Here is a 22950-nt window from a genome sequence, read left to right as displayed (position 1 = left end):
CAAGAGTTTACAACATCAAATGATGATATGCACACCAACGAATTTCTACACACTCTCAAGGCCGTTCCTAAAGTTTTATGGGCCTTATGCATAATATGAGAAAAGGGTCCCTTACAAAATACATCATAAAATTTTTTAGCTCATTGTTGTGTTTTTATTAGCTCTTTATTTCGTTTTTTTTATTTCGCTTTTCATTACCAAATAATGTTGTTAGACAACATCTGAAAATAAATCAAATACTCTATAGACACCAAAACAAAATAAAATACCATAGAAGTAGAGAACAATAGCACATGCAATATTTTTAACTAAAATAGAATTTGTTTTGTTATGAAAATTATCTCAATTTCTTGGATAATAAATATCATCGATATTTTTAATATCAGTGAGACACATTATTATGAACAAAGTGCCCAAAAAATATCACCAATGTCTTCGTCAATAAATATTTGAGCACATTATTAAGAACAACCAAATTTTTTATAGGAGGGTGTATATAGAAATTTCGTGCTACATTGGGTATATATAGCGAATCACGCCAAAAGGGCCAAAAACCTTAACAAATTTCAGCCAAACCCTTCATCATGTCAATGTTTGAGGTTTTTTAGAGAATTTTACTATATATAACCCCAAAAAACCAAATATTTCTATATACACACCCCCAGCTAAATTTTATTTTTGGACCCCCTACCGACATGGGCCCTAGGCCGTTGCACTCCCGGCATATGCCCTAGGGCCGGCCCTGCACACTCTTGGTGGTCACCTTTTCAGTTTATATTATTCATTGGAACAATTAGGTAGACTCTTTGAAATGCTTTCTCTCGCAGTAAAGGCAAAGGAAAATAGTCCATGGACACCCAAACACACAATCTACATATTGAGAGACAATGAAATCAACTGAACTAAATTCACGGAGACATGTACCGGAAGAAGCTATATATAGTAGCATAATTCTAAACTTGTTATGGTGTTTTGTTGCCTAAATAGTGCTTTGAACTTTTGCTCCACTTCCCTTTTCCATACTTAATCAGTCCCATAAAAAATAAGCCAAAACAAAAAAAAAAAGCTTGTATAAAATATCAATGGTAAATTGTAAGTTTGGCCCCAAGCCTTTAAAAATTAAAAAGAAAATATCAATAACAAATTTATAAGTGGTAAAAATAATCATTAATGCTTGCACATTATATAATAACATGTAAATGAGTAATTGAAGTAGCAATGAGTTTATAAAAAGCATTACCATAAAAAATTAAAATAACGACAGATATTAGAGACAAATATACAAAATTGTTCGGTCTCTAACACATTCCGAAAAAATTATAGACAATTTTTTATTTATTTTCCTATCTATCAATTTTGTCCCAATTACAACATTTTCTACTAGGAATTATGTGTAGAAATAAATAATGAGAGTAAGAAAATAAATACTAGAAAATTTGAAATAATGGTAAGTAAGGGGAGAGAGATGGGAATAAAAAAGTACTACCAAGAAAAGTTGAAATTATGATAAATATTTGAGATAGAAAAAAAAAAAAAAAAAAGCAAATTTGTTTTTTTCTTTTGTTAACATTTAACTGCAAAATTAGAGATAAATTTTTCGTAATGGAAATAAAAAGTTAACAGCGCTGCTATATAGTGCGACAAATTGCCTCTTGAAAATTCACGAATGCATGTGTTTAATATGCATTGGTGTAAAGTCCGGTATTAGTGGAATACAGGAGGATATGGTGCTATTTTTTTTTTTGTTGCAACAAGCCAATTCCATCGTGAATTTGTCGCTGTACATTTTTTCGGGAAGTTTAGCATTATTCAAAAGCTAATTAGATGCAATTAGTCATTCTATAACTGACCCCAAGGAAGAGCCTTGCTACATTTGGGAACGACAAGGGTGTTTGGTTCAGGTAACGGTCAAAGAACCCTCGCAACTATGCTAGGTTGGGGCTATACACTGGTAGTGATTTGAGGGGACTCATGGGTGTGTATTTGAGCTTCTTGTAACAACAAAGTAGTTTGGTGTTGGTGGTGTTGGGCAGAGTGGTGAAGATTAGGACTGGTAGAAACATGATCGAGTGCGTTAGATGAAGATATGGGTGGTGATGGAGGAGAGTCAGGGAAGTTTTTAAGATCAACGATCTCAATAGAAATTTTGCTTAAACATATCTTACTTAAAGTATGCTTTGGAGCGCTTTTAAAGTTGAATCTGCTTGAGTCTTGATTTATATAATTCGTAAGCAATTACTGTGTTTTCAACTTTTCAAAATGTCTATGATAATTGTTACTCCCTCTGTCTCGCAATATTAGTCGTTTAAGGTTTGTGCACGATTATTAAGAAAATGATTAATTAAGTTAATTTCAATGGTAAAATTAGTGGCATTTACTAAAATACCCTTATTAATTGTAGTTAGTGAAGTATTTAAGTTGGATGAAATTCAATAAATAAGGGTATAATAGTACAAAAAATAATAAATGTTGCATCGGTATTATAAAGTGACAATTATTTTAAGAAAAAAAATGCTAAAGAACAATAATTGTGAGACGGATGGAGTACTATTTAACACTTTTGTACAAATTAATGATTTTTTTTGTTGGAAACAAATCAATGATCTTAGATCCTTATATATAAATTTATTTATATTTTTTTGATAGATTATTTCCATTTTTGGAGTCAGAGTGAGATGGCACTAAATTTTTTTATTTTTTTTGATAAAAAAAAACGATATTCATTCATTCAAATTAATAAAGTACATTATTCACAAAAAAATTGATAGAGTACATCGATATAAAAACAGATGAAAGAAAACAGAAAATATGTGAAATCACGTATTCAATTAGGAAGAGGAAGAAAGTTGAAATCACTATTTTTATGGTACTAAAAGTTGTGGCTCTGATCTTATCACACGCATATGACACCATAAAAAATGTATATTTTTAAACATATGAAAAATGAAAATGATGTCACTTTTATGTAGTGAGAGACTATATTCATGTTTGAATTTTATCTCAATCAAACTCATATATGTTAACTACGTAAGCTATATTATTGCGTTTTGAGATTTTCGAAGGTTAGAGAGAGAAAAGAATGTTTAGCTTGTGAAAATGAATAAAATGATAGCAAGATTGGTTTATATACTTAGAATTTCAGTACTCATATTTACCAAAATTCCACTCACTACTTATATGACTTAACCCTAACTTCTTCACTTATGAGTTAGGATGGTTGGAGTTAAAAATAAAGTGATTGTTATTGTTACTTGATTAAATACAGAGAATGGAAAGAGATGAAGTAAAAAATTAATTTGTGGTGTAACAAGGTTGATCATGGTGTAATTGATATCGTCATGCTTGAAATTCTTTGTGTCTGCACCCTATATGGGGTAGCACTTTGGTGACATTGGGGTGTCAATGTCATGTGACATTGGCCAACCAAAATATCACAAGTGTACAAAATGACCAAAAATCTTGATTGTCATCGCTACTAGATTAAATATAGAGAATTGAAAGAGATGAAGTAAAAATTAATTTGTGGTGTGACAAGGCTGATCATGGTGTAATTGATTTCGTCATGCTTGAAATTCTTTGTGTCTGCACCCTACATGATTAAGCCTAATATCTCGTCCTTTTCATCAGGCCCAACTAGAAAAAAAAGGATAAAATAAAAACAAATTAGTAAACTAAAGTAAATTAACAAAATAAAAAATGAAACAAAAAAACACTATTGGTTTTCAAAAAACTAAAGCGGATGCTTGCAAAAGACACTTGGAAAATCAAGTCCGACGAGGTGCCAGCAGATAGCAAATGGACTTGGTTAATGAGTTTTTGTGATGATAAAAGTGGAATTATTGTACTTGGGGTGCGATGCCTTCTATTTATGTGGTTGATCTGATAAAGAGTTCTTTATTGGTTTAAATCTTCTCTCCTTAGCTTTAGTATGGTTTGTTACGAGGTTACTCCAGATATCAGAGTAATGAACCACCCATATATGTGGGGAGCCTATATGGTTTAAATGAGTCCCCAATGAGTATAACTAACTCATGCACATCTGAGTGTAACAAAATTTAAGGTAGATGAACATGTCTATATGGTTCAAGTGAGATCCCAATATGCAGGAACAACCTAGTAGTTCTTCAGTTATTGATTATTTATGCTTTAAGGCGATGGAGCGTGAAGGCGCTATGTCGGTGTACGAGGTGATTCCTAAGGTGGTGGAGGAGGTTGACTCATGTATGATGTCATGTGTCTTATCGAGGTGGATATCTTGATTGATCTTGACTTATTGTGTTTATTTCTGATGGATCTTGTTATTGGACCCTTTTAATGAATAACTGGATGGACCTTTTAGATCCATACCACTGCAATACCCATCATTGTAAATGACAAAATGAGTTTTCAGTAGAATTACATAAAATAGAAAAGGCAATAAAGAGTTTTCCGCTATAAATCTTAAACTTATAAATGTTTAAAACAATTTTCAGATAACGAATAGCGAACTAGATCATAAGGGTGGGAATAGGCTAGACCGCTCGTCATGGGTTTATGGTTCGGCCTACTGAAAGTCCGGCCCGGCCTAACTCGTTTAATAAATAGGTCAAGCATGAGCTTTTTAAAAAGTCTAATAATTTAAATGGGCTAAGCTTAGACTTATAAAAATTATATCAGGCCTATCAGACCGACCTGTATATGAGTATATTACATTTCTCGACATTTATTATTTATATAGTAATACAAAAAAAAAAAAAAAAAAAAAGCTCCTCAAATTCTTATATTAAGTTGGTGATTTATTTTTATCATATTGAAGATTTTATGCATTTTTTCTGCTTAAGTGCTGATTTTGTTTTCAGTTTCTTACTGTTTGAAAGCTTGTTAAGTTATCATTAACTACCCATATTGTTATTTGATTTGTGCAAACTTTTGAGGCTTGGTACTAATATGCATAAGGTTAAGTATGGTTATATCAGATTAAGTTTGAAATCCTTCTTGTTATCAGACATGACTATTCTTGAGTTTCTATCCATCTATAAATTTTACGATTGTGTTTTATTAATTTAATGTGTATTTAATTAATGTTTATCTCTACATTAAGTATGTTGTACAAATTGAAAAGAAAGAAAAATGGATGCATGGGCTCTATTTGAAATTTGTAACACAGACTAAGCTTTTAGACAGAGTAATAGGTCAAATCAGTAAAGAATGTAGGGGTGAAAGTTTAAATATAAAGCATAGAGTAAAATTTCTCAGATCATTGATTATTGGATCGCTTTATTAATAATTGATAAAATTTCAAAGGGTGTTTGGCGAGGATGAATATATAATAGTATCATGGATTAATGTCTGTATACATGTACGTTATGGATGCTTTGCTGACAAATCAGATGATCAACTGAAGACTATTTTAAGATGTATTATAATATGCATTATTATGCCTAAAAATATGCAAAATAATGTCATTTTAAAATGTTTGGCCAAAAAATGACTATTCTAAGAAGTCCCTCTTCTATTTTTTTTTAATGTGGACTATATATATATCTTATCTTATGCATACAACTTTAAAGATTAATCTTTTTAGCCGAATAAAACTTTTATAGATGATAAAATTCATCAAAAAATTCAACACTAATACATTTTCATGGTTGGAGTTTAAAAGAGATATCTTACCTTATCATATAAATATTATTGGGTAGAGCAATTAACTAATTATGCATGCCCTAACAAATAATATAATAATTAGTACAAATCTCATTGATCTGCCATGCATCATACAGAACAACTCAGCGCCACCGAATTGGACCAATCAACGTGCTACTTATCACTCCCACTGTCTCATAGAAAGTATTTCAATTAGAATATTTATTTGGATCATATTAAGGGTCTTCTTAAATTAACTTATTCTTTAGTTTATACAATATAAGTTTTCATGTATTAGTTATAAGTTTGTAAAAGTATTTTATGAAAAAGCAATTTATGAAGATACAATTTTCGTTAGTTAAAACTTATAAATTAAAGGGTTAATTAAGTTTTTGGTCCCTATAAATATCTACAGTTTTATTTTTAGTCCCTATAAAAATAAATCACACTTTTTAGTCCCTACAAAATTTTCTATTAGTGTTTTTAGTCCCTGTTAAATTAAAATTTGTTTAATTATGCTTAAACTTCTAAATTTTTGAAAGATTTTTTACATACATGTTCATAACATAGTAAGACACTCTTTTGTAAATTTTTTTAATTTTTTAACATGTAATGAATTAAATATGAATTTTTCTAAAAGCCAAATTTTCAAGATTATATTAATGGAAATTTGGACCTAATAATAAAATTTTAAGTTAATTTTTTGCGTAGGAACTTTGTATAATATTCTAAGTAAGTATGTGAAAAATATATGTTACAAATTTAAAAGTTTAAGCACAATTAAGCAAATTTTAATTTTACAAGGACTAAAAGTATGTGTTGGTCCCTGTTAAATTGAAATTTGTTTAATTATACTTAAACTTTTATATTTTTAAATGATTTTTAACAGACATATTAAGAACATTATAATAATCTCTTTTATAAAAAAAACAGAATTTTTTAACATGTAATGAATTAAATATAATTTTTTTAAAACACAAAAAATTCAAGATAAAACTAACAAAAATTTGGACCTAAAAATAAAATTTTGAGCTAATTTATGGTGGTGGAACCTTTTATAATGTTTTAAACAAGTATGTAAAAAATCATTAAAAAATTTAATATTTTAAGCATAATTAAACAAATTTTAATTTAACAGGGACTAAAAACACTAACGGAAAATTTTGTAGGGACTAAAAAGTGTGATTTATTTTTATAGGGACTAAAAACAAAACTGCAGATATTTATAGGGACCAAAAACTTAATTAACCCTAAATTAAAATAAAAACTTATTTATTTACATAAATTATTTCATAAACTCAATCGAAACAGAGTCTAATTATATTTATTTTTTTTAACTAAGTGCATAAATTTATTTATAGAGAGAAAATCAAAATCACAAGGATATAAACCTAACTTTTAAAATAGAAAAATAAGCAAAGTAACACGAAAATAAAAAAGATGCTCACATAAGAATGTCATTTTTATATTCTTAAATATAATATTTTAGCCGCGTTTCATGTCGGTAACCATCTTACATCTTTTGCGTGTTGTGTTAGAGACTTCAGTGGACAATTTATTCGGGCTCAAACAAGATGACAGCGGGTAAATATGATAGTGTTGGAGGGGGAGGCAGTAGCCTTACTCGATGCCATTCGCCTTGCTGACGTGAAAAAATGAGACAAGGTTGTCTTCGAGTCCGACTCAGCTACTCTAGTGCAAACGCTATCGTCTTCGGGCCATGGTGATTCGGAATTCTATGCTGTTGCTTATAATATTATTTATCAATTATATTTACATTCCAATTTCGAGGTGAAGTTTGTTAGAAGACAAGCAAACATGATTGCTCATACTTTAGCTAGGGCAGCCTGTTCCTAGGTTAATCACCGTATTTTTAATTCTTATCCTTCTTATATTGTACATTTCTCTGCTTTGCTAAAAAAAAATATAATATTTATGTCACCTTTCATTACTCCAAAACCAACAATAAGTACATATCAATAAATATACTCTAAATAATCTTTTTTTTTTTTTACAAATAAATATATTAATCATGTCTTTCACTAAAAAAAATTTCTTTCACAAATTTATTGTATTTAAATCAATCTAATTAACTTGCACCAAAAAGAAAATCAAGTAACTCCTTCGCTTTTCATTAACTTTTCTTTTACTAATTGTTAACTATTTTGTTAATATGGCCTAAAGCTTATTTTATCATAAAAATTGGTATACTACTCAGTGATTTTATTTTATTTTATATAAAAAATATGCATAGCATTAAACAACAATTGATATGAGATTGGGTAGTAAATAATTTAAAAAAATTAAATTAGTCTTATTATAGATTTTTTAGTTTGCTTAATTTGCAAAGGAAATGTTTCATAAACATCTATATCTATTCTACACCTTAGAGAGAATAAAATGACGATGATATGATAGAAGTAATATGTTAATAATATGATGAGAAGTGAAATAAAAAGAAACTGAAGTGTTGAATAAGCATATGAAAATTAAGCATGTACATATATCTTTTTTATGAGGGAGGTGGGAGAGGTGCAACACAAGAACTTCTCATGAGATCATCCATTCTAGTACCATTTTCGTCCAAACACGTTTAACTGCAGAGTTCTGATGGGATCTGATGTATTACTGCTGGTATGATCGCACCTAAGTATGTACATATATCATTATTGATTTGCAAAATCTTAATTTAAATTTTAGTTGATGTATGATCCAAATCTTAAAACACATGTGCCCCTATATTTTATTATGGAAAACTAGAGCAAAGAGACCACAAGTCTTCAATCTCCATTTATAAATACGATGCATATGTTTAACTTTGATATCAAGTCACTCTAGGTAAACCAAACATGGCTATGGTTAGTGCAAGTAGATCTCTTTTTATTTCTTTTCTATTAGCTTCTCTAATCCTTGTTTCCTCTGAGAGAGTAGCAAGGCCTCCTGCTGTGAGGGGACTTGACTATGATTTCTATCGGTTGTCATGTCCTAGGATTGAAAGGATTGTAAGGAAACATCTTGAAGATGTTTTTGAAAAGGATAGTGGTCAAGCTCCTGGCATACTCAGACTCTTTTTCCATGATTGCTTTTCTCAGGTATGATTTAAGATTGTTCTCAAAACCTTACTTTCTTTTTATCGACGTGTCTATTATGAACCTCTAAAAAATGATTCAATAGTTGATCCACCGTTATATCAAGTCCAAGTTAGACAGATCCCATTTTATTAAATGGTTTCGAAAATCGTATAACAAAAGAATGGAGGAGAGCAAAAGTATTAATGTGGATTTATATTTTTTTTTAAGAAGCTTAAGTAGAATTAAATTTAACAAAACAATCCAACCATATAGAAGTGCTAAGATTGAAAGGATACATAAGTTAATAAACAAAAGGCGCCAAAACATATCGGTGATATCAACCCAACAACACATCAGAAAAACAATATCCAAGAGTAGTCACAACATATTTCACAAGTGGTAAAAAAATGACAAAAACTCGATTTTTGAATTGAGAATTAAGTTAATTTTGAAGAAAATCCAAAACTCAGTTAAGCCTATTAATAAACAAGGAAAAACGATAATCTTTTATAAACAAGAATAATAAAAATTTGCCTTTAACTTTTTTTACCTTCAGAGTTCACACTTCACACTATGTACCCATTTATTTCCATGCATATTTTTCTGTGTGTGGAATTGTTTCACATGAGATTTAAATTTTATAATTGAGCTGACATCTCGAGGTCAAATATCCTACATAGTTTTTTTTATTTCTATGTAATTGAAAATATTAAATGTTGATTTGTGCCATTAAAAAAAAAATTAAATGTTGATTTTTGGAGTGAAACAGGGATGCGATGCGTCTATTTTGTTGAATGGTGTTGATGGAGAAGATGACGAAAAACAACATGATGCCAACTTCGCTTTAAGGGAGGAGGCTCTTCAAACCATTGAAAACATTCGTGCTATAGTCCGTAAGCAGTGTCCACGGGTTGTCTCGTGCGCAGATATCCTCGTCATTGCTGCACGCGAAGCTGTTCGCCAAGTAATTTCTATTTATTTGTTCACTCTCTTTTGTTTCTTTTTTCGGTTTATTTAAAATAATATAGATCTCATAATATGACAATTATAATTGGTTGAAACTATAAAAACTATTTTTTTGATAGTGGATACAAATTAATTCTTCTTTGAATTGCTTCCCTTGAATTTGTACAGTTTGGAGGCCCAGATATTGACGTGCCATTGGGAAGAAAAGACAGCCTAAACTTCAGTGTAAACTCACCAGATAATCTCCCGGTACCATTTGCACGAACAGATGAACTATTAACCGTTTTCGGATCAAAAAAATTCGATGCAACCGATGTAGTTGCTCTATCCGGTGCTCACACTTTCGGTCAAGCTCATTGTCCTACAATGTTCAACCGAGTCATTGATTCCGACCCACCAATCGAACCAAATTTCAAGAAACAACTTGAAGCAACATGTCCGAATGAGGAATCCCTCAACGCCGTTAATTTGGATGTTCGAACACCAAACACATTCGATAATATGTACTACATTAACCTCTTGAATCACCAGGGTGTATTTACATCTGATCAAGATTTGGCAAGTCATCCTAAGACTAAGGAGATTGTTAACCTCTTTGCTTCAAACCAGAAAGAGTTTTTTAACAAATTTGCTAATGCTTTTGTTAAGGTAAGTCAATTGGATGTTTTGACCGGAAATCAAGGAGAAATTCGTAAGTCATGTTTTGCTCCAAATAATAGGAAATCTAAGGTGGCAACTGTGGTGGAAGAGGTCGTGGAAATTGTAGCAAACATGTAGATTAATTATAAAATTGTCATGTCATCGTCATTTCACGAGGTGCCAACCTAGTTGGGATATCGTTGTTTCCTCTTGATGCATGTCCACATTCCTGGCTTACCTAAAAAATTAATAATAATTTTTCCAATCCCATTGAGAAAAACTACTGGCTTAAGTAGGTAATTAGGGTCGCTTAAGAGAGAGTACTATTGTTTGTGTTGTTATAAGTTCTGATGTATGTAATGTGTAATAAGTGGCTAATGAGAGTATTGAAAGCCACATTGTGCACACAAGTCTATTTATAAATTTAGTACTTCATTTACCTTTTAATAATCTCTTTTTGTAGGTCTTGAATTCAAGATGCATCTCCTTAATATATCTTCTTGATTAAATATTTTAATCCTTGTGATTAAATAAGGTTCGTTTTCATGGTGGTACTATCTAACACCCTAATTTTTTTAATAGGGAATGTGCATTTTTTTTAAGGAACTCAAAACCTTACACAAATGAATTCACATTCGTCTTAAATTTAAATTCATAGTGAATAATTTCTATCGAAAACATTTTCCAAAAAAGGATGATCATAATCTTGCATCAACTTTGTCAAAAAAAGAATCCTCCAAAGAGTTGGAGATTGGTAGATTATCATCCACATGAGAAAATCATAGGAAGTATTGATGATGAGATCGAAAATTGAAGATCTTTCATATATGAATCAAACATGTCCATGATATCTCATTCTTAGCCATTGATGAAGTCATCATAGATAAATCATGAATAAAGACAATGAAAGAAGAGTTGTCTAGGTTTGAGAAAAATCATGTTTGGAACCTTGTTTCTAATCCTCATAGTTAAACCATCATCAGAACAAGATGGGTGTTAAAAACAAGTTTGATGAAGAAGATAAAGTGATCAAAAATAATGCTAGACTTGTGGCACAAGACTACAATCAACATGATGATATATATTATGATGACACTTTTACACAAGTAGCAAATTAATAAGAAATAATAATTTAACATGTATAAGTTGATCATAAGTGTATGTAACTATTTCAAAAGAATGTTAAAAGTGTTTATCTAAATAGTTTTATGAATGAAGAAGCTTATGTTCATCAACCACCTGGATTCATCAATCAAAAGAAACAAAACCATGTTTTCAAATTAATAAAAGCTCTATACGGGCTCAAACCAGCTCCAAAAGCTCTATTTGATAAATTGAGCTCTTGAACTCTTTTCTTATTGAAAATGGTTTTTCACGAAAACAAATAGATACTACTCTTTTGACAAAATCCAATCAATTTGATACATTGATAGTTCAAGTTTATGTTGATAATATATATTTTTGGCTCAACAAATAAAAAGATGTGTATGGAATTTTTAAACCTTACGCAAAATGAATTTGAGATGAGCATAACGAGAGAACTAAGATATTTTTTTATCGATTGGAAATCAAGCAACATTCTAATGATATTTTGAGTGTAGGCAGAGAGTGTCTCTTTTAACCTTATCGCTCTATCTCTCGATGTGAGGCTCATAGCCTGCGTTGTGAGATAGACAATAGTGTTCTCCTAGATTTCCATCGTATTCGCACGATGCGGGAATCGTAGCCCACGATGCAAGGTAGAAAGTAGCCGACTCCTTGATTTCTTCACTTCTTGCTCCATTTTCTCTCACTAGAATGTCCGTAACGACTATTCCCCAAACTTAATTAATGATAAACTTGTAAAAAGCTTAACATTGTTACATAGTAGTCAAGTTCAGGTGCATTTCCATGGTTTCTTGACTTCTTGAATGAATTCTTTTACAAACTAGACCACAACAAACATAAAACTTCATATTCCACTTCTAAAATGATACTAATTGATGACTAAAGACCTATATTATTTATTGTCATCACTATGCATATACATGATATCTCATACCCATGAATTGTACGATGTGGTCATCAGTCTTTATACATAATAGTCTTCACGCTTTATTATTATTATTATTATTATTATTATTCCAATTTCAATTGAATCTTAATGACGAATAATTTTAGAATATTGGTTTTATGTTAATATAATCTTATGATTAAGTCACACTTAACATTACATTATTCAAATATATAATAAAGAACTTTTCATATTATTTAATAATAAAAGTCACGAATCAAAACATAAGTCTAATATAAAACTATTTGCTTTTAGGGCTTACACCAACAATGGGTAGATACACACACCTTAAGGGTAGAGGTGTGGAGTTCGAACTTCGACCCCTACATATTATTGTCTTTGCAACTACAAACTGAGTTGTACTTACAAGACATTTATTGCGGGTTTAGTACAATTCATATTATCTAATCTAAAGTAGTAAAAGACATGAATTTTTGTGGTCCTCAATACATCTATAAGTTGGTGTATTTGGTTTATTGCACATCACACCACACAATCATGAACGCTTAACTGCAATTTACTATGACATGAATATTTTTTTTCTTCTATATTTTGATTGATTTCAGATTCTATAATCCGAAACTTATATAAAACTACGTTTTAGATTATAAAATTCTAATAAGGAGAAAATGAGTATTTTGAAAGACATGCAAGAGAAAAGTAGAATGGGATAAAAAAATCCTTAAGTACAGTCGACTCATTCCTTATTGGGTTTTTTTTATATTGTTTTTCGATTCGGTCCAATTACTTTCCCACCCACTTGTTTGCATTACTGGTTAAGGTTATCTAATAAAAAGAGAACTGCTTGGAACGCCCCTTATCACTGCTGATTATCTTATTGAGTGAAATTCACGAATTTATGTCTGTTTTATCATCTTATGTTAAATCTATTTTTAAGTATAGAACGAAATTGAGATCATTCAATAAAATAGTAAATGTTCAGGTGAACATTACAAAACAAAAGTGTTGCAAGCATTCTTGATGAAATTTTTAAATATGTTTCGCAAGGATCTATTAATAAAGAAAAAAGATTGATAAACACTCAAAATCATTTAAATATTTGAGAGAGAAGGAAATAGAAAGAGCAATGTTGTAAATGTGATATGTTGTTGATGTGATAGAAATAAAAAGATAAAGAAAATAAAAAGTGTAGAATGAATGTATGAAATTTTAGGTTTTTTTTTGTTACACAATTTTAGGATGATTAAATATAAGAGTAATCCTCGTGAGTTTAGCTTAATTGATATAGACAATGCATAATATATGCATTGTCTGGGGTTCAAACCCCGGCCAAAAAAATAAGACTAGGTCCATAAATAGCTACTATATCATCTATTAATGTATAAGTGTACATACACGTTATGGAAGCCTCGTGGTGACAAATCACAAAATAATATATAGTGTCTCACATGCATGATTTATTGAATAACTTTCGCAAATGATATTTGAAGAAAAGGTCCTTCAACTTGTGCATTCTAGAATAATATAGTTAACGCAAACTTCACTTATTTGTAATTATCAGATTTCTTAAATTAGTCTTATTATTGATTTTTGAGTTACTTGTAACATCTTATTATTGATTTTTGGTTATTCCAAATCTCAAAAGCATGTGCCCCATATTGTGCAAAGAGACCACTAGCGCTCAATATCCATCTATAAATATCATGCAAGTTTTGTGCTGATTTCAACTCAATCTAATTAGTAAACCAAAAATGGTAAGGTAAGGGTTGGTAAATGTAGATCTTCTTCATTGATTTTTATTTCTTTTCTATTAGCTTCTTTAGTCTTTGTTTCCTCTGAGAAATTATCAAGTCCTCCCTAAGGTTGAAAGGATTGTAAGGTTCCATCTTGAAGATGTGTTTGAAAAAGATAGTGGCCAAGCTCCTGGCAATTGAGGCTTTTTTTCCATGACTGCTTTTCCTAGGTAAAATCATCAAGGAAAATACTATATTTTTTTTTGGTTTTGTTAAATACTTTATCCGTCTCCAAATAATAGTCGTCTAAGATTTGTGTACGATTTTTACGAAAGTAATTAATTGTAGTTAGTGGAGTAGTTAGTTGGATGAAATTCAATAAATAAGGGTATAATAGTAATTTGTAGGCAGTGTCCACGGGTTGTTTTGTGTGCTGACATCCTCGGCCTCGCGGCACGAGAAGCTGCTCGTCAGGTAATTTTTATTTACAAAGAAAACCTTAGAATTTAAAGAACACTAGTGGGGTTAAATGAAGTAAATAAAGTAATTTTCATTTACTTCATTTGAGAGACACTAGTAGGATTTGTATCTGAAACCTCCGTATCCAACATTTGTTTTTTTACCACTAGATCAAATACTTAGAATTAATAATTTTTATTTTTTACATTCTTCAATTTTGAACGATCTTTTATCGTCTATGTTCATATTCGAGCTTGGCTAGCCCCTTCAAAGGATATATTCTTTTGTGGTATTGATCATTTGAGGTAAGTTAAGCTCTGTATGTCCTAAGATCTTCCTTATCCTCGACTTGTACATCATCATCCCATCGATTTTTTTTCCTTATGATAAAATAATAGGTAAAAATGTGATCTATATCTATATACTTATATTAAAAGAAATGTCCCTTGAATTTACCATTTTGCCCCTATAAAGGGTAATTTGGTAAATTACAAATTTGTTGAGTTTTTTTTTTAACGTTGGCCTATGAATTTCCATTTTTGCCCCTAACCAATTTTTTTAATTATTTTCTAATTTTTATATTTTTAATAACTTTTAATTATTTTTCAATTTTTATATTTTTAACTATTTTTAAATTTTTTCTCCCAAATTCAGTTGCTTCAACATTTTTAAGGAGAAGTTAGGCCAAACACAATATCAATTAAGTACTTACTAAAAAAAGAACATTTTTTGAACGCATAAAATTGAATGGAATGAGCTTTTGACCAGAAGCTGTTGAATGTTACTTTAAAAAATTACTTCTCGACAATTTATTTCACAAACACCTCTTTTCAACTCACGCTGCAAAAGTGTGGAGGGAAAAATTAGGATAAAATTAGAGATAACATTTTTGCATAAATTAAATCTAGGGTTAAATATAGTAAAGTCACACGAAAAAATAGGTTAAATCTAGGGTTAATATTGCGTCACGGATTAACATTTAGAAATAAGAGATGACATTTTGCATAAATTAAATCTAGGGTTAATATAGTAAAGTCACACGAAAAAATTAGGTTAAATCTATGGTTAATATTGCGTCACGGGTTAACGTTTATAAATACTAGACTTTCCACCCGTGCTGCCGCACAGGTCATATACATTGTAGATGTAGTAGACAAAAATAAATCTCAATGCATATCAAAGAGAATAAAATATGTGGTCCCAAATATATGCAGATGTTGGAATTCGAACCTCAGACACCACACTTATTCACCTTAAAAATATTAATTTTTATCAATCGTGTCTTACTTCATTCTTTTGTTAAAATTATATGTCAATGTTATATTATTGCTATGTTACTTCATCTTTTCTTTTTTTTTTTGACAAAATGTTACTTCATTCTTTTGTAAAAATTATATGTTAATGTTATATTATGTACCTAAAAATAGCTCATTCTTAACCTCAACATGTAAAATATTTTATTTCAATAATTTTCCTTTTATCGAATATTTGGCCTTTACCGTAAATGATACCATTTAACTGTTTGTTAGGGTTGTTCATGAAAATAGGAGATTAGGTGTGACCATTAGGGTTAAAACAGTAAAATATGCAATAGGGTTTAGGTTAAAATTAGGGCTTACGGGTTAACTTTAATATATAAGAAGATAAGATGATAAGAAGATTAGGTATGAGCATTAGGGTTGTTCATGAAAATAGGAGATTAGGTGTGAACATTAAGGTTAAAACAATAAAATTATGCAATAGGGTTTAGGTTAAAATTAGGGCTTACGGGTTAACTTTAATATATAAGAAGATAAGAGATAAGAGATAAGAGATGACATTTTACATAAATTAAATCTAGGGTTAATGAAATTTGTTTGGTAAAATTAAGGAGAAAAATCAGGAGCTATTTGTTTATTTTGATTTCCCTAACAATTAACGTTAACATTTTGATTAAATTAAATAGGGTTAATACAGTAAAATTAAGCAAAGAAGTTAGGTTAAATCCAGGGCAAAATTTTGCGTTCAGGTTAACTTTAAGGAATAAGAGATTACAATAGTTGTTATGTTATTTTTTATGTAGTGTTTTAGGATCTGTGTTGCAAAATTTTGGTTTACGCAGCTTTGATTTTCACATTTATAAAGAACAACAATTTTTCGTAATTTATAAGATTTCTCCTTCGGAGCTAAATTTTTAAAAAATACGTTATTCAATCCGTGCGAAGCACGGGTTTGTAACTAGTTCTTATTAAAAAGATAAAAATAATCTGATTTATCTTTCGTAGCATCGGTATTGGTTAGCTCAAGTAGCTTAAGTTGAAGTAAAGGTTGAAGGAGATGTTGTGCAACATGAGACTAAATTTTCATTGGCATTTGTATATGTTAAATATGATGGTGAATCTTAAAGTAACCTGACAACATTGAAGTGTTTATAATGTAGAAAATTGCAAAATCTTGTACTTTTGAAAAAGAAAAAGATTAAGAAAATGTAGAAAAGAATTAGATGAGATACATTTTGTGCAAAGTACTAGTTTCAAATTCTAGAAAATACCTAGAAAAATAGGAAACCGATACCTTGGCTTTGCGCTTTCTCACAAATAATATCATTATCACACACCTGATTTTTGCTCAATTTTTATCTTTTTCGAGCACTTCAAACATTGATGTTCATGAGCAATTTTCTTTTCAAGAAACTAAAGCAAAAGTAGACGAAAATTTTCATCCAAAGCAATATTAGTTAAACCAAACAACCATAAAACTTAAAACAAAGTGATGAAAGTAAAGTGTCGAGAAATTAAAACCCAAGTGCTCGAAGAGTACAGACTACATGACATAATCTTCATTAGCTGGTCCAGCATCACTCTATGTGCCTTCCTCATCTACTGCCCCCACATAAGGTCCTGACCTGTCCTCAGGCCAACCAACATAAGCCTGATACATCCCGGGAGTCATGACCGGGTAATCGAGGTTTCCTGGATGCACATAAGCATTATGAACAGTCTGGTGGATTCCATGTTTGCTCCGGTAAATGACATAATTTTGAGTCATTATGTAACTATTCTAGTCCCGTACTAACTGCTTGTGCTGGTTCTGCTCGGCCATGAAAGATTGGAGAGAGGAGAAGTCAAAAATACCAGCACTAGTGTCTGCCTCATCATCAGAAGACCCATGGTAGTCTGTTGTTCTCTTTTCTCTCTTAACCAGGCTAGAGATAAAGGTATCATCTATAGGGTGTTGAATCTCCTCATCAGCTGGCTCAGGGATTTCCACCCCTTTGGATATAAGTAAGCTCATAATCAAACCAGGGAAATTGAGGCTAGCTTTGGAACCAGTGGCACACTTAAGGGCAACACTTTTTAGTTCATTTGCAATGAGTCGAGCAACATCCACTTGTGTTCCCTGCATAATGCACCAGATCAATGGGGTGACCTTCATGGTAGTGTCGGAAGTATGGCTTTTAGGCAACACATTGTGCACTATAAACTTGAACACAACACTGAAATTAGCATTCATGTCAGCATATAAAGCCTTGTGAGCTCTCCCAACGGCACTCTTGATGTACCTGCAACCTAGGAGTAGGATGACCTTTTCAATCTTCCTCTTATTCTAGATACCTAGCTTTGCTCTGTCACCCCGTTTTCCCAACTTAAAAATTTCTTACAATAATCAGAATAAAACATCACAAACGGGATATCACATTTCACATATTCATAAATAGTTAAATAACAATTTAACTTTCAACCAAAATACTTCAATCATCGCAGCGGAATTGTTTCATCAATCATAAATAAGTTTGGCACGCAAGCCTCATCATGACATCTCAATAAATTCAGTTTAAATAACTCAAATCATAAATATCATAGTCAATACGTAAAGGAAATGAAGCATGCAATCATAAACCCCATCCCGTTACGTATCAGAGCAACCTAATCGACTCAGTGAGGAATAAGTCACTCACGACAGCAACACATCACTCTAAGCTCAATCACCTGCAAGTTACTCATACGAAGAGCAACATTTCCAAGCAGAAGGGGTGAGATTTCACAAAACAATAATATTAATCAATATAATTCAACAATCATATTTAACAACATGAACATCAATATAAGCATCATAAACATCATCGCATCACAGATAATATTATATCATTTATCACTTCATTAAAGCATCATAAATCTCATAACATCTCAACATCTCGACTCGACAATGCGACTATGCAACCTAGACATCTCATATGCATGTGGTACCAATACAGGGCATAAGCCCCACCGCTAAAGCTCCATCGTGTTGAGTACTAAGCTCTAGGGCATGAGCCCCCAACAAATGTATGCTAATGCATGGACTCGTTCTCTTAAAAATCTCAATCATCAACTCTTTTATATACCAATAATTTGGAGGTTCAACATCATCTTGTTCATCTTATAAAGACTCATGCAACTTAGTTAAATAACAATAGTAGCATAGGCAGATCACAACAACAGCATGACATTATAATATCAAATGCAATTCAATAACATCTTAAGTATTCAATAAAATCTCAAGTAATGCACATACATTAAACCAAATCTTAATTATCATCAACACATCTTAAACAGCTTTACAGATTGTATCTAACATCATCATTAGGTCTCATTACTACCCAGGGGTCCATCTCTAATCAAAACATGCGATACAGATCGCGTTAAACTCACTTGCACTCAATTCTGGAAGTGGTTGCGAGGCGAGAGCATCTGCTCGTCATGGCGAGTACAAGTCAGATTCCCAACAATAGTTGTTCTAGGTTAATCCAGGTTCAATCTCATTCTAAGTTATCATCTAACCTTTATTAAACATCTTCAGGCACTCAAAAACATCTAAGGTATAACTCAAAAGTCAAAATTACAAAATTCAACATGCTCTCTGGTCATGCTCGCTGTGGCGAGCTGCATCGTGCAACTCGCGAGGCGAAAGGGTATGGCTCGCGAGGTGAGCGATGAAGTTCATCACTCGCCGTGGCGAGGATCATCACTCGGGAGGCGAGCGATGTCGCTACGGGCAGAATGCAGTTTTCACCTAAAAAATCATCAACTCTCATGGTTTTAAGCCTAATTTCGATTCCAGAATACATCATAATCATTATCTAAGGCCTAAGGATAGTTTCTACATCAATCTAACAACTTATCATCATTGGATCATCAATTTCAGCTATTAACCCTAATTTCATAAACTTCTTAATTCAATCCTAACTTGTTAAATTGATTATCAGAATTACATGGATTAATAAAACTGAATCGTTAGTCTCACCCTTACCTTAGAATGATGAAATCGGAGCCCTCTCTTGGTCTTCTCCCTTCTGTGGCTTTTTCTCCCTTTTCTCCAAAAACGTACGTACATAATGTTTTTCCAAAACTACGGTTTCCCTATTTATACCCCCTCCATCTAATTTATCTTATTTCTTTTTCTCCCCCAAAACTCTCTAAAATCTCAAAACAACCCCCAAACTCAATATTTATTTTATTTTCAAATCTTATTTTATTAAACAACAAAATAAGTCTTATCTTCTCATAAAATCACAAATTATCGCGAATCATCTAAATCATCACAAATTATCATAAATCACACATATATTATATAAATATAATATAACTCATCTATACTCAATTAAATAATTAATAAATTGAAACGGGCGTTACACATAGGGTGGGTATGGTTGGGTCCTCGGGCTCAGGTAAGGTGAGGTGGTTTCCCAAGAAATCATTAATCGCATCTCTGTCAAAGCAAATGGTTTTGCCCCTCACAGTGGTGGTTAAGGACAAAATTTGCATAGAACTCTTTCAAAAGGTCCAGGTTAATCTTGGTGTAAGGTTGAAGGAGTTTGGTCCACTTGCAGTCCACAAACATGTGAAGGATGTCTTGGTGTTCACCATCTGGTTTAATGTCAAAGATTTTCCTAGGCCAGGTCTTGTACTTGTCCATTTTGAGGAACCTGGCATATTGGCCTTTGGTTGGGAATCGGCGTTGGTCATATGAAACTCTCTATTGGCGAAATTTATGGCTAATAGCGAGTTTCAACCCAAAATCTGGGCAAATTCGCTATGGGGGCTTTTGGTTTGGAACCGGTGGCGGTCATATGAAACTCTCTATTGGCGAAATTCATGGCTAATAGCGAGTTTCAACCCAAAATCTGGGCAAACTCGCTATGGGCAAGAAAATTTCTCTATTAGCGAGTTTCTTCGAAACTTGCTTTTTTCTAGAATTTTGAAATTTTGTTCCTGCAAACTTTCACACAATCTAGCATATTTCAACACCAATTTTACCCATGTGTCTCTACAAACTCGATAATGGCATGAAAAGGGAATCAAAATCACAACTTTGCTCAAGAATCATACACAACCCTGATTTTTCAAAACAAACAATATGGGTTTAATTTTTCCAAAAGATGAAATTCAAGGCATTTAGATTGTGATTCCGGTTCATTTTTACCACTATACTCCTAGTGAAACAAAGTCTCTAATCAATCAAAGTTTTCTAACCCTAAACCTAACCTTTTCTGAACAAATGCTAAAAACATGGATGTTTCAAATTAGAACAAGAGAAGGTAAGGAAACAAGAATCAAACCTGTTCAATAATAGTTGATGCAAATGCAAGATAAAATTTGATGCAAAGTGTGTAAAACTTGACTTGATTTGACCAAAAGAAATGAGATTTGAGTTTTGGGGTTTGGGTGTAGAGACAAAGTTTTTGAGAGAAGTTTGTGAGAAGTGAGAGAGAGGAAACCGTAAAAAGTGAGATAAGGGTGGAAATGAGTGGTTGTGAGGAGTTAAGGGGAGTTAATACCCTTGGGAACCGTTTTTCTTCTCTCTGGTAAGGGCAAATTCGCTATTAGCGAAATCTCTCTGTGGTTTTTTGGCTGATAGCGAAATTCCTTGGATGCAGTTTTTTTTTTTTTTTTTTTTAAATTGCTTCATTTTGGCTTTGTAATGCTTATGACTTAAATCCTACATGCAATTAAACAAAAAAAATGACTTACAAACCTGGGTTGCTTCCCAGCAAGCGCTTGTTTCACGTCATAAGCTCGATGCCTTTTTCATAAAGAAATCACGAATCATTTAGTGAAATTGTCAACGTTTTCCGATCAACTTCACCACTAATGTAGGGCTTCAATCTTTGCCCAATGACCGTCCAGTCGGCCGTTGTCATTGGATCTTCCAACACCACCGCTACATAAGGCCTTTCTTCTTTAATCAAGAACGGACCGGACCACTTCGACTTGAGCTTGCCCGAAAATAATCTCAATCTCGAGTTAAAAAGTAACACCATTTGGTCGGGCTCGAAGTTTAGTTTCACAATCCGCTTGTCATGATACCTTTTCACCTTCTCCTTGTACAGTTTAGGACTGTGTTTGAGTTGTAATTTGTGCACTACTCTGAAGCTTTTAAGCAAAGATTTAGGTAGTTTGTAAACTGCACCAAAGCTGTGAAGTACGGTATTCAGTTGTATTGTTTGAAGGTAACTTCATTTTGATTGTATTTGTATTTGAGTATCATAGGGGCTATGATCAGTTGTAATGGAGTGAGATGGGATCTCAGATCTAGGAGTTACTAGGTTGAAGTCAGTACGGGTTGGTCCTAGGTCATTTGTGCAAACGAGGAGTTTCCTGAGAGCTATTGAATACGGACTACACTAGTGGATTTCCTTCCTGACTTGGTAGCCCCCAGAGTAGGTGACGTTGCACCAAACTGGGTTAACAAACTCACTGTGTCTTTTACTTCGTGCTTTGCTTTTTTTTCTTGTCTTGTGTTAGCTTAGTGTTCGAAACATTTTATTCAACATATGTTTCTGTATAACTTGTGTTGAAACATCACATAAAACATCGTAAGTCTAACGTGCCAGAATATCAATAACAATACTACGATATTAATTAAACTATAAAATTAAAGTAAAAACTATTTATTATTCGCTGCCTTATTTATTTCATTACGATTATTTTAGAGTACAAAAACTTTTCGATACCATCATTATGACTAAATGACGGCTTGTAAAATGTTTTAGTAGGGTATTTCTGTACACTCTTAAGTCCAGCCCTAAATGCATAATGACGTGGGAATAGAAATTGACAATATTATATAACATCTGCATTCACCATTTAACACAAACTGATTTAAAATTAGGTTCAAACCCGAACCACCATAAAAAAAAACTAGGTTCACAATACATAGACGGTGGACAATCAGAATCTTCTATACACTTAGCAAACGCTGCACAAAAAAAGAGAATAAAACAATATAATTAAAATGAGATGAAATGTTTTTTACAAAGTAAAGAACGAAATTTGAAATGGATAAAAAATGTATTACCATCAATGTTTATTGAAACAAGAAATACATACAAAAAGATAATCATAAAATAAACAAACTGAACAAATTTAGCCATACTCTTCCACGACACTCTTCGTATATAACAAATAGTTTTATCACTTATTATTGT

The 22950-nt window shown here is 31.8% G+C and overlaps 1 protein-coding gene, 1 long non-coding RNA gene and 1 pseudogene across 3 annotated transcripts; 1 reads left to right on the top strand and 2 right to left on the bottom strand.

The window, feature by feature from the left end:
- Positions 1–8151: 8151 nt before the first annotated feature.
- Positions 8152–8270, bottom strand: LOC112416154 (uncharacterized; annotated as a pseudogene).
- Positions 8271–8461: 191 nt separating this feature from the next.
- On the top strand, positions 8462–10714 carry LOC25496303 (peroxidase 12). The gene is made up of 3 exons (XM_013596584.3): positions 8462–8714; positions 9463–9657; positions 9828–10714. The coding sequence occupies exons 1-3, from the start codon at positions 8472–8474 to the stop codon at positions 10434–10436; spliced, it is 1047 nt and encodes a 348-aa protein (XP_013452038.1). The 5' UTR covers positions 8462–8471; the 3' UTR covers positions 10437–10714.
- A 7441-nt stretch (positions 10715–18155) lies between these two features.
- LOC112422585 (uncharacterized) lies at positions 18156–22950 on the bottom strand. 2 transcript variants are annotated; one of them, XR_005646645.1, is made up of 3 exons: positions 22821–22950; positions 21498–22721; positions 18156–18472 (listed from the first exon to the last, which is right to left on the bottom strand). It is a non-coding gene; the product is annotated as an uncharacterized lncRNA (long non-coding RNA). The 2 variants fall into 2 exon arrangements; XR_003013034.2 differs by lacking the exon at positions 18156–18472 and having other exon boundaries at positions 21400–22721.

The sequence above is a fragment of the Medicago truncatula genome, chromosome 6, assembly GCF_003473485.1.
Source record: "Medicago truncatula cultivar Jemalong A17 chromosome 6, MtrunA17r5.0-ANR, whole genome shotgun sequence".
In the NCBI taxonomy this organism is placed as follows: Eukaryota; Viridiplantae; Streptophyta; class Magnoliopsida; order Fabales; family Fabaceae; genus Medicago; species Medicago truncatula.
Note: the sequence above shows the minus strand (reverse complement) of the source record. Positions and strands in the feature narration are given on the sequence as shown.